The 18244-nt window shown below is 37.1% G+C and overlaps 1 protein-coding gene across 1 annotated transcript in view; it reads right to left on the reverse strand.

Moving 5' to 3' along the window:
* Positions 1-18244, reverse strand: part of LOC140341848 (putative N-acetylated-alpha-linked acidic dipeptidase) — a gene marked incomplete in the record, with an annotated part of 79558 nt that overhangs the window by 48662 nt on the left and 12652 nt on the right. The window contains 4 exon segments of the mRNA XM_072427759.1: positions 13041-13136; positions 14423-14513; positions 15634-15817; positions 15899-16024. Of these exon segments, the coding sequence (XP_072283860.1) occupies positions 13041-13136; positions 14423-14513; positions 15634-15817; positions 15899-16024 (497 nt within the window).

The raw sequence follows: 18244 nt of genomic DNA on the forward strand, positions 1-18244 counted from the left end.
TTTGCCCTTCCTCTGATCCGTCGGAACAATAACCCACAAAAAACGGATCCTGTCTGTGGAGCATATGCCTTCACTCGGTCAGCATTTGCTCAATATACCATCAGTATTGCTAATGCCAAAAAAAAACAGGAGTGGATCCAAAACAGAGATGATTTGTGAATGGAATATTTGCATGTCTTCTGTGTTTTGTACCCACTCCTGCTTTTGGCTACCCAATCATAGGCCAATTTTGATGGGACCATACAGGCCTTACAGCTGCTACACAGACAGGATCCTTTGTGCATCTCTTTTTTCCTTCCTTCTGACAGATCAGAAGAAGGGTCAAATAAATAGTGATGTCCTCCAGACCCAAAAGGCAAAATAGTGGCCCAGTCATGGAGTGGGGAGGGTGGGAGAACAGCTTGAGAAGTCCACAGAGTGGCACAATATGGGTGAGGTGGAAGCAGCATCAGGATACCACAGAGTGGCCCAATGACAGAGTCTGGAGGTGGCGGCAGCATCAGGAGGTCACAGAATGGCACAATGACAGACTGTGGAGGTGGCGGCAGCAGCAGCATCAGGAGGAGGCCACAGAGTGGCACAATGACAGAGTCTGGAGTTGGCGACAGCATCAGGAGGCTACAGAGNNNACAGCATCAGGAGGCCACAGAGTGGCACAATGACAGAGTGTGGAGGTGGTGGCAGCAGCAGCATCTGGCAGAGACCACAGAGTGGCACAATGACAGAGTGTGGAGTTGGCGACAGCATCAGGAGGCCACAGAGTGGCACAATGACAGCGTGTGGAGGTTACGGCAGCAGCGGCATCAGGCGGAGGCCACAGAGTGACACAATGACAGAGTGATATATCAGTCTATGTTGGGGGATGCCGTTCTGTCGCTGTAGCTCAAGGAGGGTGTGCTTTACGATGTACGAGTGGCTGAAGTGCATGCAAAGTTTCCTGGCCATTTTTATGATGTCTTGCAGATGGGTGAAAGACTTCAGGAACCGCTTGACAACTACACTGAACACGTGTACAATGCCGGGCGCATGGCTCAGCCCTCCTTGATGCAGCCCCGACACCATGTTCTTCCCATTGTCGGTCACCATGGTTCCGTTTTTGAGTTGTCGTGGAGAAAGCCAGGATTCGATTTCTTGATGAATCACATGGAGCAGTTCCTCCCCTGTGTGACTCCGTTCGCCCAGGCAATCCAGGTGCAGAACCAGGTGTGTAACATGGCCATGCCCTGCACATGTGGTATGCTGGAGGGGCACTGTGAATTGTCCCTGCAGTGGAGGCTGAGGACACAGTGGAGGATGAGGAGGCAGAGGCTGATGTTGTCGCAGGACCAGCGGCGTGAGAACATGGGGGATCCAGTGCTGAATCACAGAGTGAGTCTGTAAAGCACAGTACCAGTGGTGATTTTTCAGCTGTGTGTGTGTGTGTGTGTGTGTGTGTGTGTGTGTTTATAATTTCTAAACATCTAAACATAATTTTTTAAAAACTTTAAGATACTGAAAAAAATGTATCATGTCTTGTATACATGTCAGCCCTGTATAGACAGAAATACACATCCCTTCTGATAAAACAGTTCCTTTATATATATTTAGCTATTCTGACATTCTAGTTTTACTTCCCCATGCTGTTGTCTGATATGTGTTTATTACAAGCAAACTTTACAAAATATTTATTTTTATTGTCTACAAAACTCACAGCTATTTACATTTGCACACAGTCCCATGATACAGCTTTTGTTTTTTTAAACTTTCCTCTGTTGTGGTTTGAGCTAAAGGCTCCAATGCACAACCATAACATATTCTGATTTTTTTTTTTTTCTTTGGAATCTGGAAGCCCCCTTTAATAAGGAGACTCCCCAGATCTCCACCACCCCACTGTGGGGAATGAGTACTGGGGTACATAAAACTCCTTACTCATTCCCTGAAAGGGTTAAAATATGTGTAGAAAATTGGATGAGGCTTTAATGTTAAAGTATTTTAATAAATGTATGTGTGTTTGTGTAACTAAACTTTTTTTTTCAGGGTATCCTAATGACAGGATGATTCCCAGGGCTGCAATCATGACATTAACACAGCCATGGTACTCCTCCTAAAAATGAGGACAAGGCTCTCCATTCACCTCTAGTGCTCTGTGATTGGTTGAGGTTTTACGTTTCTCAGTCGTTCAGCACTAGACTTGAATGGGTGGCCTTGTGCCCATTCATCTCTAGTGCTCTGTGATTGGCTGAGAAATAGGAAACCCTGATGACAACTCAAGCATCATCAGGATTTCCCGTTCCTCAACCAATCAGGGAGCAGAGCAATCAGTGGAGCTCTGCTATGCTGACAGCTCCGCTCTCCTGATTGCTCCCCCAGCCCTAGATGAGCCATAATATGTGTTATAGATACAGAACACAGGTCACAGCTCTTCTAGGGCTGCGGGGGCAATCAGGGGAGAGGAGCTGTTTACTGCTTTTGAAAAATATGTAAATACATTTAGGCACAACTGTACTTTAATGCTAAACCTAAAGCAGATAAAAGCATACAACTAACAATGTTATAAATAAACAGATTCACAATCTAATGTCCCTAACATATTTATATGTCATTAACACAGTCTAAGTCAATTTTGGGGGAAGCCAGTTAACTTGACTGCATGTTTTTTGAAACATGGGGAAAATCTGCAAACTCCATGCAGATAGTGTCAAAGCTGAGATTCAAACATGGGCTCTAGAGCTGCAAAGACCAGAGTGCTAACCTCTGAGCCACCCTGCTGTCCATGATGATGGCAAATTATGTTGCTCTTTAGTAGAGCATATCACAATCTGAACTGCCTTGTTACAATTTTTTTACAACTTTTAAAGCTTTTGATATTATTTAACTTTCATTAGATTTCAGATTTTAAGATCTATATTTTTATGTAATAAATGCCAGAAAATGGCTGATAATGACGAATTTGCTGGATTGTCTCTAGATCTCCATTAAACGTCTGTAAAAAGATATTGTCATTATGATTTCTTTTTATTACATTTTTGGCTTATTAAATTCTGAACTGAGTGATATATATGAAAGGCCCTAAATTATAATAATAGGGTGGATAGGATTTTAATAAGCTATAGTTCTTTTTTTTTTTTTTTTTTTTTTTTAAATCATCATAATACAGAAATTGAGGTCTTAGAGCAAACATTGGTTTTCTGAAGATCTAATCTCGGCCTGTCTCAGTTTAGGATTATTATTAAATCTCACTGAAATGACCATTTTCTGTAAAAAGCTATTAATTTAATTATCTAAACAAAGTTATCTGATATTCTTTATGATGTAGTAATAGTAAATTCAGTTACAATGTCCCAGCAGACTTGTAACAAGAAACATATTCACTAAACTTTGGCTAAATCGACCCTGTAACTACAGGCTCAAATCAGAAAAACAGCATACCCATAAACTGAAGGTTTATGGTACATAGTTATTTATAAGTCCTTTAGTTCAACCACTAGGGAAAAAAACATTCTAGAAACCAACATATGCCAGAGAAAAACCATACATGCGCAGTTGATCCAGAGTAAGGCAAATCTTATAAACATGGCTCAATTTACTCCAACAGGGAAAGCTGTCTGCCCCTACTTACCATTGGATTCTAACAAGGATTTTAATATGCAAAACTCACGCTCACTTTATGCACACTATGCTTTGGACACCTCTCCATTTTACCCTATAAATGGACCATCATCTCTGGATGAGGACACTGTAAACTGCGGGGATTTAAATGCCAAGACAGCCAGGTGCAGACTATTAGATTCATAAACCTGAAAGGCATGAAAACTAATTTACTATAAAACTAGAAACAATTTACTCCCCATTGTTAGTGTATAATTTTTATTAACTTGGAATTCTACTTTATGTTATACACTTATATTCTCATTACAAAGTAAACATACACTTTGCAAGTTGAAATATATTCTATGCATTTAATTCTGATTTAAAGCTGATCTCCAGTCTGCACAAGAAATTACTACATAGTACTATCCCACTCTCCACCTTTAGTACAGAAAGGCTTCAACTTTTGAAAACTGTAAATAAATGTTTTACATTTTAAAATAATGGTAATTACATTTTTCAAAATGTACAAATGTAAAATAAAATATGTTTTGCTTTACAAAAAGACCTAAGAAATACAGTACTTCTGTGCTGTATAGACTACCTTGCATGGTTTAAAGACATATAACAGCCCCCATTGAAGAAATTTACACTTATATTTAGGGACACTTTTAATATTAAATATATCTAATAGTGAAATGCTTACATACTAGATACAACCTGGAAGTGTTCCTTTAAAAATATATTTAATATACAAACAGTAGGATGACACCTATTTCATATATGAGCACACATCCTCATGCATGTGAATAATGTATTAAATCAGTGAGCTGTGGGCGAGGATTAAATCCTTTATTGATTTTACATTGCATCTGGATTATGACGCTGGAATGAACATTTGGCATATACATGGAAATGCTTAAAACTGAGTTGATTTGATGTTTTCTGTCTTATGCACAAGTCCTTTTGTGGGGGATTATTCAGAGTATGATTTAAAATATTGCCTTTTGCTGGTTGTTGCTTAGATTTTATTATATGACACTGTGGATAGGGAAAGAAGAAGCAGTAATGCATCTTTTTATGCATAGTTGTGATGACTACACCAGTCTGTCCATGATATAATAACTAGCACACTGTGTTTGGAATAATACAATATTGAAATGAATGAATACACCCATGGATATTAATTTTACCCACACACGCAGTAGCATGCTGGGGATTTTAAACCAATATATATGAATGTATTTTTTGTACATGCTGAAAGAAGCAGCGGAGGTTTTGGGGAATGCCAAGGTTAATCAGGTCACAAAAACAAACTGTTACCTTTATTTATGTTGAATGATGAAGTCACTTGTTTTGAATTTTTGATGTGGACGATCATGAACTTGTGAGATATGGACATTGAAGGTATGAGTTTTGAAATGTAACACTCTTTGGGGTGTATTTTTAAATGATTTGACTGCCACTTTGACTGATTTTTGACTGCTTTTTCAGCAACTGTTGTTCTTTCTTGATAAGGCTGGAGAGGATAAACTTGCTGGATCTGGGCCATTATTCAAAACATTTTCTAACAAATAGCAAATCCAGTCCAGGTTTGCCTCCGGCATTCTCACCAAAAATTCCTCAAAATTCCAATGGTTCCGCGAAACCATCAGAAGATGGAGGAAATTATAACAGAAGGATTCACAGGGAATTCACAGGATTCCCTGGGAATCCTCCTGTTTTTGATCCCTGGGGCACTAGAGGTTAATAATCTCTAGTGCCGGGGATCGCACACTGTTCTCAATGAATGCGGCCACCACCGCATTCATTGAGAGGATCCCGGGGCACTAAAGGTTATTTAACCTCTAGTGCCCCGCGATCTCAGTAGAACTGCAGAAGAACTCTTAGTAGAGAAACTCCATTGAGAGTTCTTCTGCAGTTCCACTGTGATCCCCGGACACTAGAGATTAATTAACCTTCAGTGCTCTGGCATCGTAGTGGATTCTCAGAGTTGCAATCATTCTTGCAGCCCTGGGAATCCTGTTTGCAATCCCCGGCACTAGAGGTTAAATGGTGACAAGTATCACCATTTAAAACCTCAAGTGCTCCTTGATTGGCTGGGGAAAGCTTTCCTCAGCCAATCAGAGAGCACTAGAAGTTTTGAATGGGAGACTTGTCCCCATTTAACCTCTAGTGCCGAGGATCGCACACTGAGCTGATCAATAAATGTAGGCGGTGCTGCATTCATTAATCAGCGCAGCCCGTGATCTTTTTTTTTTTAATTAAGCTCGATCTGCAAATTTACACCGGTTATTCTCGCTTACAATTTCAGCAAGCGAGAACGGCCAAATTCGCTGTGAAATCCACTTTTTAAAACTTAAAAAAAAAAAAAAAAAAAAGAGAAGTCGGAACAGTGCAGGATCTACTGGACTCAGTAGATCGGCAGTTTTATACCTGTAAAGGTAAGTGTTATTTTCTTGTTAAAGTCCTGCTTTAATAGGGAGGACAGTTCCTAGTTTACCAGATATTAAGTTTTCTCTAAACTTCTTTGTTTGTAATAATAATTACACTCATTTGCTTCCCACAACAAGTAACACTCATACCATAGACTGTTGTGTACACTGTATATCTCTCTGCTTTGCTTTGGGAGTGAATTATTAGCAGATTGTGCCTGGTTACTATGGATACAAAAGGCCTTTGCTACTGCGACAAACACATTATGAGTAATTCACTTCAGGGCATTTAGTTAGCGTTTGATGTTTTTGGCATTTATATTTACTTTTTGATGTTTCCAAACTGTTATCTGCCCGTTTTATGTTTTGGTTGTTTTTGGATCACTTTAGTAGTAAAAATAATAATAGTGGCACACAGTAGGAAAGTTTAAGTAGGTTTAAATATGTCATTCTATTGCAAAATATCAGACAGAATGTGATTTAATTCTGCCTGCTACAATCTAACCCATTCATGTAATATTCTACCATAGAATACTCTAAGGAAAACTGTACCTGAAGATGCACATTATGAAAAAATTCCAGTTCAGACTGACACACTACTGCTCACTGGGTTTTTAGGATTTACAACACTTTTACTTATTTATTTTTTTACTGGTACACCTGGCCACAAGTAATCCTGAACCACCCTCCTTCTTCGCCCTTCAATATATTACAAAGAACAAGAGGGCGATCTTTGCGTCTGGAGGAAATTAAGTTTAAGCTCCAGATAAGGAAGGGATTCTTCACTGTAAGGTCTGTGAAAATGTGGAATCAGCTCCCTCAGGAAGTATTTTCAGCAACTACTATAGATTGCTGTAGGAAAAAGCAAGATGCTTTTCTAGAAACAGAATATAACTGGGTATTAAAGCTTTAAAATAAAGATATTTTTAAGCTCAGATTGCCCCATGGAATCAGGAAGTAATTTTTTCCCCTGTTGGAGCAAATTGTACCAGGGTTTTTTTTTTTGCTTTCCTCTGGATCAACTGTGTTCATAGGATTTTTTTTTTTATCTGGAATATGTTTATTTCCCTAGTGGTTGAACTTTATGGACTTATCTTTTTTCAACCTTACTAACTATGTAACTATGTCATCCTGGCCATAGAGTGTTTGTATATCTGTGGTGGGGATGTTAAAGTCCAAGTACACTTTAAAATAAAATAGCAAAAATCAATTACCCAGAAGTTGTTAAAACAGAAAGATCTTTAGCTGCAATATTCACCATCTTTCTGTAGCCATCCCCCAATGACTCTACTGCTGCCACTGGTAATCCTTTCAAATCAAGTCCTGTAAGCACACAGCACCAAACACCTACCCCTGGGAGCACATCATCACACAAATGTTGTATCACAGTACTGCTGTAAAGAATGGTGATTGCATATCAATACATGAGCACAATTTGATATACGAGTAAGGATTATCCACCACCATTGTTAAGAAAGAAAGAGCACCACACACATGAATTTTAGAAAGGTATTTTTTTAATTTAAAAAGGGGTTAGCTTTGTGCCAATCCTGAACTGGGTCATAAGCAAAAGAAATAAGATAAAAGTTACCCTAGCATTGGCTATCTAAGGGCTGCCCACCAAGCACTGGATGCAAGATGATTAGCTCTCCCATAGTAGAGGAGCAAATAAAATGAGCTATATAGTCAAAAAATGTATGCAGGATAAACTGGTGCTTTTTAGGTACATAAAATAAATAATATCTTTGAACAATAACAGCATTGACATTTCCTTTGTAGACATGATACAGTAATTTAGTAAGTAGCAAGTTCAAATCAAACGTGCATTTATAGCTATTTGTAACATTATGCAGTAATTCAATCAGCCTCGAGTTTATATTAAGTTTGTAGGACATGAATGTAAAAGTAAAGACAATTATAGCCATTATCCTTAACGTACTATCAGATCAAAACTGCCATCTACCTAGAAATGTTTGATCAAAAACAAAATGAACAAAATTTCTAATTAAATTTTCATAGAGAGAGCTTGTAAGAAAACCTTGTAGCCCAGTACTTTTTAGCAGATAAAGAATCCACAAAGATAATAAAACGGGTTACTGCTCCTTAAAATAACACCAATATTGAGTTTCTATAATGGGTCCATTGAGAGCAAGGCATGGAACCATTGATGTAGATATAAAATATTGATATATGGGATCATGGTGGCACAGTGGTTAGCACCCTGGCCTTTGCGGTGCTAGGTCTCAGGTTTGAATCTCAGCCAGGACACTATCTGCAAGGAGTTTGCTTGTTCCTCTCGTGTCTGTGTGGTTTTCCTTCTGGTACCCGATTTCCTCCCACATTCCAAAAAAACGGTAGAGACATATGACTAGAGTTGAGCAAGCGAGTTTTTAAAACTCGATCTTGCTGCAAATTCTTTACCACCTTAGACTATGGTAAAGACATATGATTAGGGTTGAGCAAGCGAGTTTTTAAAACTCGATCTCGCTGCAAATTCGGTCATTCTCGCTTACCGAATTTTAAGCAATTTTAAACAGTTGGTGTAAATTTACAGATCGAGGTCGAATTTTTTTTAAGTGTGCAATCTGCAGCACTAGAGGTTTAATGAACCTCTCGTGCCCCGGGGATCGAAAACAGGAGGATTCCCTGCGAATTCTCTTGTTAAAATTTCCTAGATCTTCCAATGGTTTCACGAAATCGGTATTAGAGGCATTAGATTGTGAGCCCCTTTGAGGGACAGCTAATACCATGACTATGGACTTTTTAAAGCACTGCATAATATGTTGGCGCTATAAAATACTGTGTAAAATTAATGGGATAAAATACCAGTTAATAAGGATCCTTTAAAATATTAAAAAATGCTCTAAATCGTAAAATCCTGAATTTTTTCAGCTCTAAAGCAATCTCAAGATGAACAATTTACAATACTAAAAACAAAGTTTGGCTGCCAGTCTTATATTGCACCAGTTGAATGTCCTGCTCAAGAGGGCAATGTCATTCACTGGAAATCATTTTGTTATATGCCCACTATAGAAGGAACCAAAGGCGGCAGTGCACATATATAAATACATAGAACTGCAGACCATGACCTTTTGTTGGTTTTCAATCTTTAATATTGTAGAATGGGTCCATGTCTTGCAGGTTCTTTGCTCCTTAGCCATCAATTGAAGAGGATGAGTTATTTTGGTAATTATTTAACCTGCTGTTTCCTGTATGCTACTGTGTGTTTACCTCTCAACATTAGTTTGTAAGTTTGATGATTTTGGTTTGTGTCATTATTCCTCTAATGGCAAAAAGGAAATAGTCCAATTTCGCTGTACACTTCTGCTTACAAGCACATTAAAGATGCAGCAGGTATCCTGAGCCAACTTTACATCTTGTCTGACAAACTACAAGCATCAGCATTCCCTCCACCATTGATCTCCTTCTTCAGCTCTTTTTTACTTAGTCTTATGTGGGTCCTATGTGGATGGTGCCTAGTGAAGGCTGCATGCAAGAATGCCCAATCTTCTGGACTTATACATCCTAAATAATAGCATCTGCATATACTGTTTACTTTTTGGTCACCTCTAATGTAGTGGTTAGTGAGAATGCTTCACATGCCTATGGCTGTGGGATCAATATTAGACAGTGATATTTTAGACTGAGTAAATTTAGCTTTGCTAAAAGAAACTAATTGTTCACCTACAAAAAGGCCTCTTTAAACCTAAAAATACATCTTGGTTTATATTTGGGTCACTCAAGTAGATGAAGCTGCATCCCCATATAAAGTGTATAACAATCTCTTGCTGGCTGAGACAGTATTAGTTTGTTACACACTTTACATGGGGACACAGTGTCATCTACTGGTGGCCAAAACAAGAGCAGTACACACACACACGTTTATGGGTATATGGCTAAATATTTGGATATAGATGCATATAATATAATGGTAGATGTATGTACTGGTTGTTATACATGAGTGTATTTGGGGATTCATTTGCATGTATATTGGTGGCTGCAAGTTCATGATATGTACTAAAACAATATTTTAGCAGCTCAAAAATTAGCCCTCCTACTATAAATACTCTAATTGTGTTTTGATTTTTGGTGTGCACCAGTCCTGAAGAAGTGACTACTAAAGTGCTACAAAATGCATTGATGGTAAATTTTAATTATCTTTGCCAGATAATCTTTGCCAAATAAATACAACTAATAAACACTAGTCAACACTATGGCAAGAAAAGAATACCCTTCTTCCTATAAAAAAGGCCAATTTTATCCTGCTGTGTAATTTTTGGTTTTTGTGGTATAATAAATCATCTGTCTGATTTCTAGTACATTTTGGCCATATCTTCCTCGTAAAAATGTCTCTTCTCAATTCTCAGAGAATTTAGGCTTTTCCAATCATGTCATTTACAGGATTTATATAGTGCATTTTAAATATTGCCCTCCAAGCCACATTTACAGACTTTTCTCCTGTAGTCGCACTGTCATTACAGTGCCTGGTTCATCATCCTTTTTTTGACAATAGTTTGCCTATGCAATTTAAAAATGGCCAGAATTTACTAACAAGATTTGCAACTCTTTAGATTTTATTGTGATTCGGTGCTAATGACAGGTTCATCAAATTCAAAACAGCTCCTAAACAAGAAGGAGAGTCATTGTACTGAGAACCTAAGATCTATTTACTGTGGGTGATTTACAGCTTTCTACATTTATTATAATAACAACCTGTAAACTGATATAATATAATAACAACCCTGTAAGAAGTTAGTTTTATTAAAAAATCATTGATTACATAAAAATCTTTATCTAAAAAACTGAAGCCATTCACTTAATTAATACCTATTTAAGAATGGCTCATTCTCCATTTCAACAGAGATGATTTGATAAAGTCACATAAAAAGCCATCATGATAAGATAGACTTATGTTTTCTGTATAACAGTTGAGTTTTTCAAAAGATCATTTAACATATTTGAATTTAAATGAGAAAAATAAAGTGAGGATAGATATGTGTTCCTTTATGTGCACTTTAAGGTCTAGCTCAGTATTTTGTTCAGTGGACAAATACATAATGATGTATCTCCTGCCCTCTAGTGGTAAAATAGTCACACTTTCAAGAAACTGTTTTTCTCTGAATTAGGCTTTGCACAAAAATAAGGATTTTTTAATAAAAATGCCAATTAAAGATAAAATACCAATTAAGGATAAATAGAGGTTTTAATTATTTGTCAGGTAGTTCCTGAGTTAAGGACATCTGACATACAGACGACTCCTAGATCTGAACGGGTCTACCCTGCCTGCTCGTGTGCAGGACGAAGGCTTGATGGGGGGAGGGGGGGTTTGCATGACTTGCAGAAGAAGTCTTTTGCTAAACAACTGAGGTTGTGGGTGATCCTCTTCTGCAACATCTTGTAACTGTTTAATGACCAAGACAAAGACTGCAGTTATTTCTTTTTGCATATCAAAGCACAGCTTGCTCCAGCAGTTAATAAATGTCTAGGCTCCACAAGGTTTTTTTTTTTTTTGCTTTGTTTGTGATTAACTTACAGTGAAGGTTTTTACAGTAACTGACACCACAAATTATGTACCTGTTCCGACTTACATACAAATTCAACTTAAGAACAAACCTACAGTCCCTATCTTGTATGTAACCCAGTGACTACCTGTAATGTAAAAAAAAATAATTGCAAACTTTCATAAGCCTAATACAACTTTAATGAAGTTAAATATTATCCTTAAAGTTGATTTAATGCTATGTTAAGCATGATGGGGAGGTTGCAGAGGACCATACATGCAGCATCCCAATAAAGAATTAACAGAGGTGGCAGTAAGTGGTTCAACAATGCACATTTCTGTCAAATCTGCAAGCAAGGACAGCCAAGAGCCTGGCAAGGTGCCAGCACATGAAGATGAGCAGGATAATTTGCTCCCTTTGCATATTTGAGCATGCCCTAAACCTTCTTCCTACTTTAGTAAATAAGTTCTCTGAGCTGAGAAATAAATTAGAAATACACAGAGGCTGCAGTGAATTTTGCTATAAAGGTAGTCCCCGAGTTAAGGACATCCATCATACAGACGACTTCTAGATACAAACAGGGCTCCCCTGCTCTTCCCTGCTCATTTGTGTGCAGGACAGATGCTTGATGGGGGAGGGGGCAGTTTGCATGACTTTCAAAAGAAGTCTTTTGCAGTTCTGCAAACTCTTGTAATTCTTTAATGACCAAGACAAACTTTGCAGTTGTTTCTTTTTGCATATCAAAGCACAGCTTACTCCAGAAGGTAATGAATGTCTAGGCTCCATAAAGTTTTTTTACATACAAATTCAACTGATAAACAAACCTACAGTCCCTATCTCGTATGTAACCCGGGAACTACCTGTAATTTTATCAGAACTGTCAATACCATTTTGACAATTTATGCCTTGTGACATTTATAGCAAGTGAATGTCTGCAAAGTTCATTAGATACATTACCTTTCTATCTACATGCATTTCACAGATGGGATTTCCTAATGCTGTGTAATGTTTGCTGAAAAAGTGTGTGACAGCGCAGGAATGCAATTGGGGGAACAGAAAGTTCTTACCTGACATTAAAAAGATCCTAACACAAGCCTTCATGGTTCGATCATTAGGCATTATTTTTATTTAAAATACAGACTTTACATACTGAAAATGCCTTTTAAATGTAAAATCACATGTTAAATTATTACGTTTTTAGATATCACATTAGTTCAGAAAATAGGACACTGACTATATTCTAAGGCAGTTCAAGAGCATCTACTGTATCTAGTGTAGCATAGATTATTATAAAATGTTAAGTCATCCGTTCTGTGCTAAGCAAGTGATACTGAATTTATGAGATCTATGAATCAGTAACTTAAATTGATCACTGTTACAAATCAGCATATGGTTACATTTTGGTTTATGAAAGTTAAAGATGTACAGTCCCAGCACATTGCAAATCATTCTCTTACACTTTATATTTACTTAACATTAGGCCTACATACCAATACAGTTATACAGTTACACGGGCTTGTATTGTTGAACAAAGTACCTTTTCTCGAAAGGAGGAGCAAAGCCTGGTCCCAATCTGTAGGTGGTTTTCAGCTTTCCTTTCCATGCGTTTGGTGCTTCCATTCCAGACATTTTACTAGAAAACATACAAAGGCAATTACACAAAGGCTTTCATTTCTAAACTGATTTAAACAACTGTTTAGCTGAATTATGTGTTTTCTTAATAATAAGACTTTAAAGTGTGCTATATTACCCACAGCAACCAGTAAGGCTTGAGTGAGATTGTTCAGACTCCAGTGAGACTTCTCTGGACTAAAACTTTAAAAATATCTAAATGTTGTTGTACTAAATACAAATTTATAAAACAGGAAATCAGACATTTCCCCCTGAACATTCCCTTATAGGAATATTCTAGGTCAATGTGTTTCAATGGCAGTAATTGATCCCCACCAGGGAATGTTTAGGGAATGTCAGGTTCCCTGTTTTATGAATAAAGAGTGTGAACTGGCTATGTCATCTAAAGTTCAGTCCTGCAGTTGACACGTTTCATTATAACCTGAACAAATAAGAAAATAAATACTCTTTTAACCCAATCCTCAGACCATTTCTATTTGGCATTTCAATATATATATATATATATATATATATATATATAGTTGTATGAAGACTCATTTCAGAGAGAACTGCCTATCTTTTTTAGAAGCCTTGAATAAAGCACACTAAGGAGCAAATCTCTCACAAATCACCAATTAAATTTGGTCTTTCATCAATATAACAACTAATCTCAAACTAGGCAACATAGTCTGGGAATTCTGGAATTCAAAGTAGATTTAAAATGAAGATAATCCTAATAACAATATCACAATAATGTCAAACGTTTACAGCTTTTTCCATATGTTGAATTTAATTTAGTGAAATTGTCCTTTATTTGCCTGCCTGCATATATTTCAATACTTCTCAGCAGGTTAGGGACAGCTCCATCTACAAGAGAAATGTGTGATGATGACCTGTACCCATCTGGCTGAGCTCTAAGTTTTATATTTGCCTCACTCATCATTTTACCATGTACTTCCATTTTATTATCATACAAAAATGTATTTCTTCTTTTTTTGTTGACCATCTATTTTATTGGCATATTATAGTATATTAGTATGTCAAAGTGCAATGTGAAATGTACCCATATTAAGAGCAATCAATCACAATTGATATCTCTTTCCTCCCATCTTTATTAAATAGAAATCTTAGTGCCATGGGTTACTGTAGTTTTCACATTATCCTTATTCATTAGTTTATTTATTCATCTCCATGACTATAATCTGTATGTAGCAAACAGTCATTTGTGGTTAATATTGTATTACTCTGCAGATTTCACCAATAAATCTGTGTAATAATTAGGTTTGAAAGCACTATTACATGGAGTACCTGAGATACTTGATGGCATCATTGTAGCCTATTGGTGTCACCGGGATCTTTGGTAATGCAATATCCTTTTCATCCAAATAAAATGCAGAGTCTGAAAATTAAATTGGATTCTGGTTTAACTAATGATCCTTTCACAAAATTGTTCGAGGTAAAATATTTTTCACGTGTACTCCTGGAAATGATTCACTTCTGTACAGAAGTCAGCAAAAGGCAGCAATTACATGTATACTGATGATCATTATTAAACAATGTAGTTTTAGTTTGCTTGAATGTAACTAATCTAATAATATCAGATATGAAAACAATTATTTGTCTTCAGGGGTTAAAATTGTTCAGAGCACAAAGAAATTGATTAAAAAAGATTACCGTATTGAGTGCCACTATGGCTGCTATTTGTCTTTATTGTGAGTCTAGCGTCCCACATGGCTGAAACGGTCTAAACTTTTTTGGCGGTGATCTACTATTTGGTGATCATCAGTACTAAAAGGGAGTTTAGGTCTCCCCAATCGTGAAAATAACAGAACACAGGGTGTGACGTATCACCTCTCTATCCAAAACTGGAAAAAAAAATATTGGCTACAGTATTGTTAAAAAGATTAATTTGCAATGTTTAAGAATGTTTCTTGAGTGTGTAAAGTGTTAAAAACATGTAATACTAATTCTATTCGGGAGCACTGCATGGAATCTTACCCAACCTCAAACATTGCAAGACAATATCAATAGAAAATAAAAGGGGTTTGAAAATGCCCTGCCACAACTGAAGAGGTATTTATTGTAGAGCCAACATTCTGAACCCTGACAGATGAATGGGGAGCCAGAGGATGAATGAGAACTGTGGCTGATAACAAGTTTTTGTTGAAAAATCACAAGTATCAACATATCACAATGAAGGGATTTAGACTTGGAGATTCATTCATAAATGATAAGATCAGCCTTTTCATATACACTCTTTTTTATTATTGTCTAGCCATACACTACCCAAAATTAGATGTGAACAAAAACAATCAGGCACTATAGCTCACGTGTGACACATATCATGAAGCATTGTTGAATGCCTCTGTAATTTGTTCTGAAATAAAGAAATAAAAATGTGAATTACTCACCAGAGCTGAACTCATTGCTTGACTGATGATAATAAAAGAATGTAGCCTTCACTTTATCCTTACATCAATATATTGTATTAACAGACACATGGATTGTAAACCACTTACCAATAGAGGGGTAAAAGGGAGTTAATGGATCTCCGTCTCCTCTTAAAACTGTTCCTCGCTGAGCTCCTGTGCCTGGTAGCCACCAATCATCTGGGTATACCCGATCCTGTTCACCAAATACATAATCTGCTGGATCGGAATATATAATCATCCCGGCACAACCAAATACCTCTCCATTTCTCACCTAAAAAGATTGAGACTTGTAGTAAAGTCATTTATGTTATATTTTTCCAAGGCTGATGTTTTTTCGACTTGTTATACTTACCTTGTCACCTCTGAATATTTGCCCATATCTGGCAATTGCCACTGTTCCAGTTAAATTCATTGACAAATTGCGGGTCAGGTAATGAAAATCTTCAACAGTGCCATAATTAACATATACAAGATCCCCCTGTTAAAACAAGAATAATTGCATTAGAATTTGGAAGTTACACTATTGTAGTAAAACAGAAATTAGCATTTTGCAATATTGTGAGCAATAGGTATTTTTTGAGATCTATATATATTTAGTGAGTCAATATTAGTTATTATTAACGACAAAAAATTGAGCACAGAGGACTGACTCATTTGTATTAACCATGTCTGGTTGGTCTGCTATATTCCCCCCAGAAGCCTTTCCAACAAACAATGGAAGTAAAGTCAACCTATTGTATTCTTTATGTTAACCTGGTATTTAGTAAATTCACAATATACAACAATATACTTTACCCTTTTACTTTATGCATAAGATTTAAATAAACCTTTTTACTAGCACAGACTAAGGCCAATTGTATTCTTTTACTTGTTCAATCAAAAAAGAACCACTGTGAAATATGCCCCCAAAGTTGTGAAAACTTCTTCAATCTTTTTAATTTCACAAAAGGGTCTGTCTGTCCAAAAGTGATATTTTAGCTGTAAGTTAATTCAGGCTACTAAATCATCTTCTTATTTCTCCTGGCCAATCCAACAGAATGCCTCCCCTTTTATATTTTCAGGGAGTCTGCATTCCTTAATTGCATTCTCCGTAATGTCAAAAAAATTGATATGCTCCAGTATCTATCATAGTTGAAATATTGGTTGGATGACTTGTCTACCGCACACCCCTCCAAAAGCAGTCTGAGTATATACCTGGGTTCCTCCTAGTGAAGTGGCAAAAAATTAAAAACGGCTCCTGCAAATGCATTTTCCCAGGGGTTTATTGAAACTCAACACATCCTGAGAGAAAGTTAGGTTAACATCCAAAAGCATTTCATACAGTCAACACCAACAGCATCCTCAGTGACTCTTTAATCCAGTTCCAAGTTCAGCACCAATGGGTTCCTGGCCTATCTACCTTTTTAAGGTCGCATTCTTTAGCGCCTTATCATTTCTCTCTAATTAAGGTCCCCTTCAGTAATCCATAGTGAAGGCTACCTGTAGTTCATTATTATTAAAATTGTAACAGAAGTGATAAGCCAGGAGAAATATTGACTGCTACCTTAATATGGCCAGGTTTATCCTCTGCAGCAGAATGTAGTCAACAATCCTTCCCTGGGGAGAACTAATTCTAGAACCTCTAATTTTGCTAAACATTACTTGTTTATAATAATTTTTTAGACATAATTGTTTGATCCCTTGGTGTTGATTCTGGTATATGCAAAGGAAATAAACCACCCTATTATGACATTAGGTATACTGATAGCCTATTCAATCTATAGCAGTCATGTTAGGACCCAAGTGCTTGACATCAATCCAATATAGATCATTTGTAGTGTTGGTGTTCCAATTTCAGGTTGTCCTTATATTCGACCCGAATATGGCGCAAATTCGTGTGTAAAAAATGTGCTAAAAAAAGAAATTAATGTTAAAGTAATTTATTGAATGTGTGTGATTTGTCTAACTAACTTTTATTTTTTTACAGGTTTTTCCACAATGACAGGATGATTCTCACGGTTACACAGCAGTGGGAAACCTCCTGTTAGTGTGGGATCCCCGGGCACTGAGGTTAAATGAATACAAAGTCTCCTCATTCATCACTACTAGTGCTCTGTGATTGGCAGGGAGCACTATCCTTTTTCCTGGATACAGTTTCTCTATCTAGGAACACAGGACTGGATAGAGAAACTCTGGATAGTAGAAACTCTATCCAAGAACACATACAACTAGTAAAGGGCTGCAAGAGCTAGCAGGCTAGTGGAGCCGACAGTTCTGCTCTCCTAATTGCTGTTGGCGCTCTGTAGTATGTGTTCCTGGATGGAGTTTCTCTATCCAGGAACACAGGACTCCTGTGTTCTTGGATAGAGAAACTCTATCCAAGAACACATACAACTAGTGAAGGGCTACAAGAGCAAATCAGGGGAGCGGAGCTGTCAGCTCTGCTTCCCTGATTGCTCTTGCTCTTCTTCACAGTCCTGAAAAATAACCTGAATTTTCCCACTTTAATGGTGTTCGAATCACCCAAGCAATATCCCCCTATTCAAACGAATAGCTGTCAAATCAAATAGTGAGATATTCGACCAACACTAGTCAATAAACTATTGTATGATTTAGGAGCTAATCATTCTTCTTAGGAATCCACATAAAGTCCACATAACTTGAGATAAAAAAAACAAATTGAGTTCACCATCTACAAAGTTTTTAGGATTTTTCCAGC

Source organism: Pyxicephalus adspersus, chromosome 12, assembly GCF_032062135.1.
Source record: "Pyxicephalus adspersus chromosome 12, UCB_Pads_2.0, whole genome shotgun sequence".
NCBI lineage: Eukaryota > Metazoa > Chordata > Amphibia > Anura > Pyxicephalidae > Pyxicephalus > Pyxicephalus adspersus.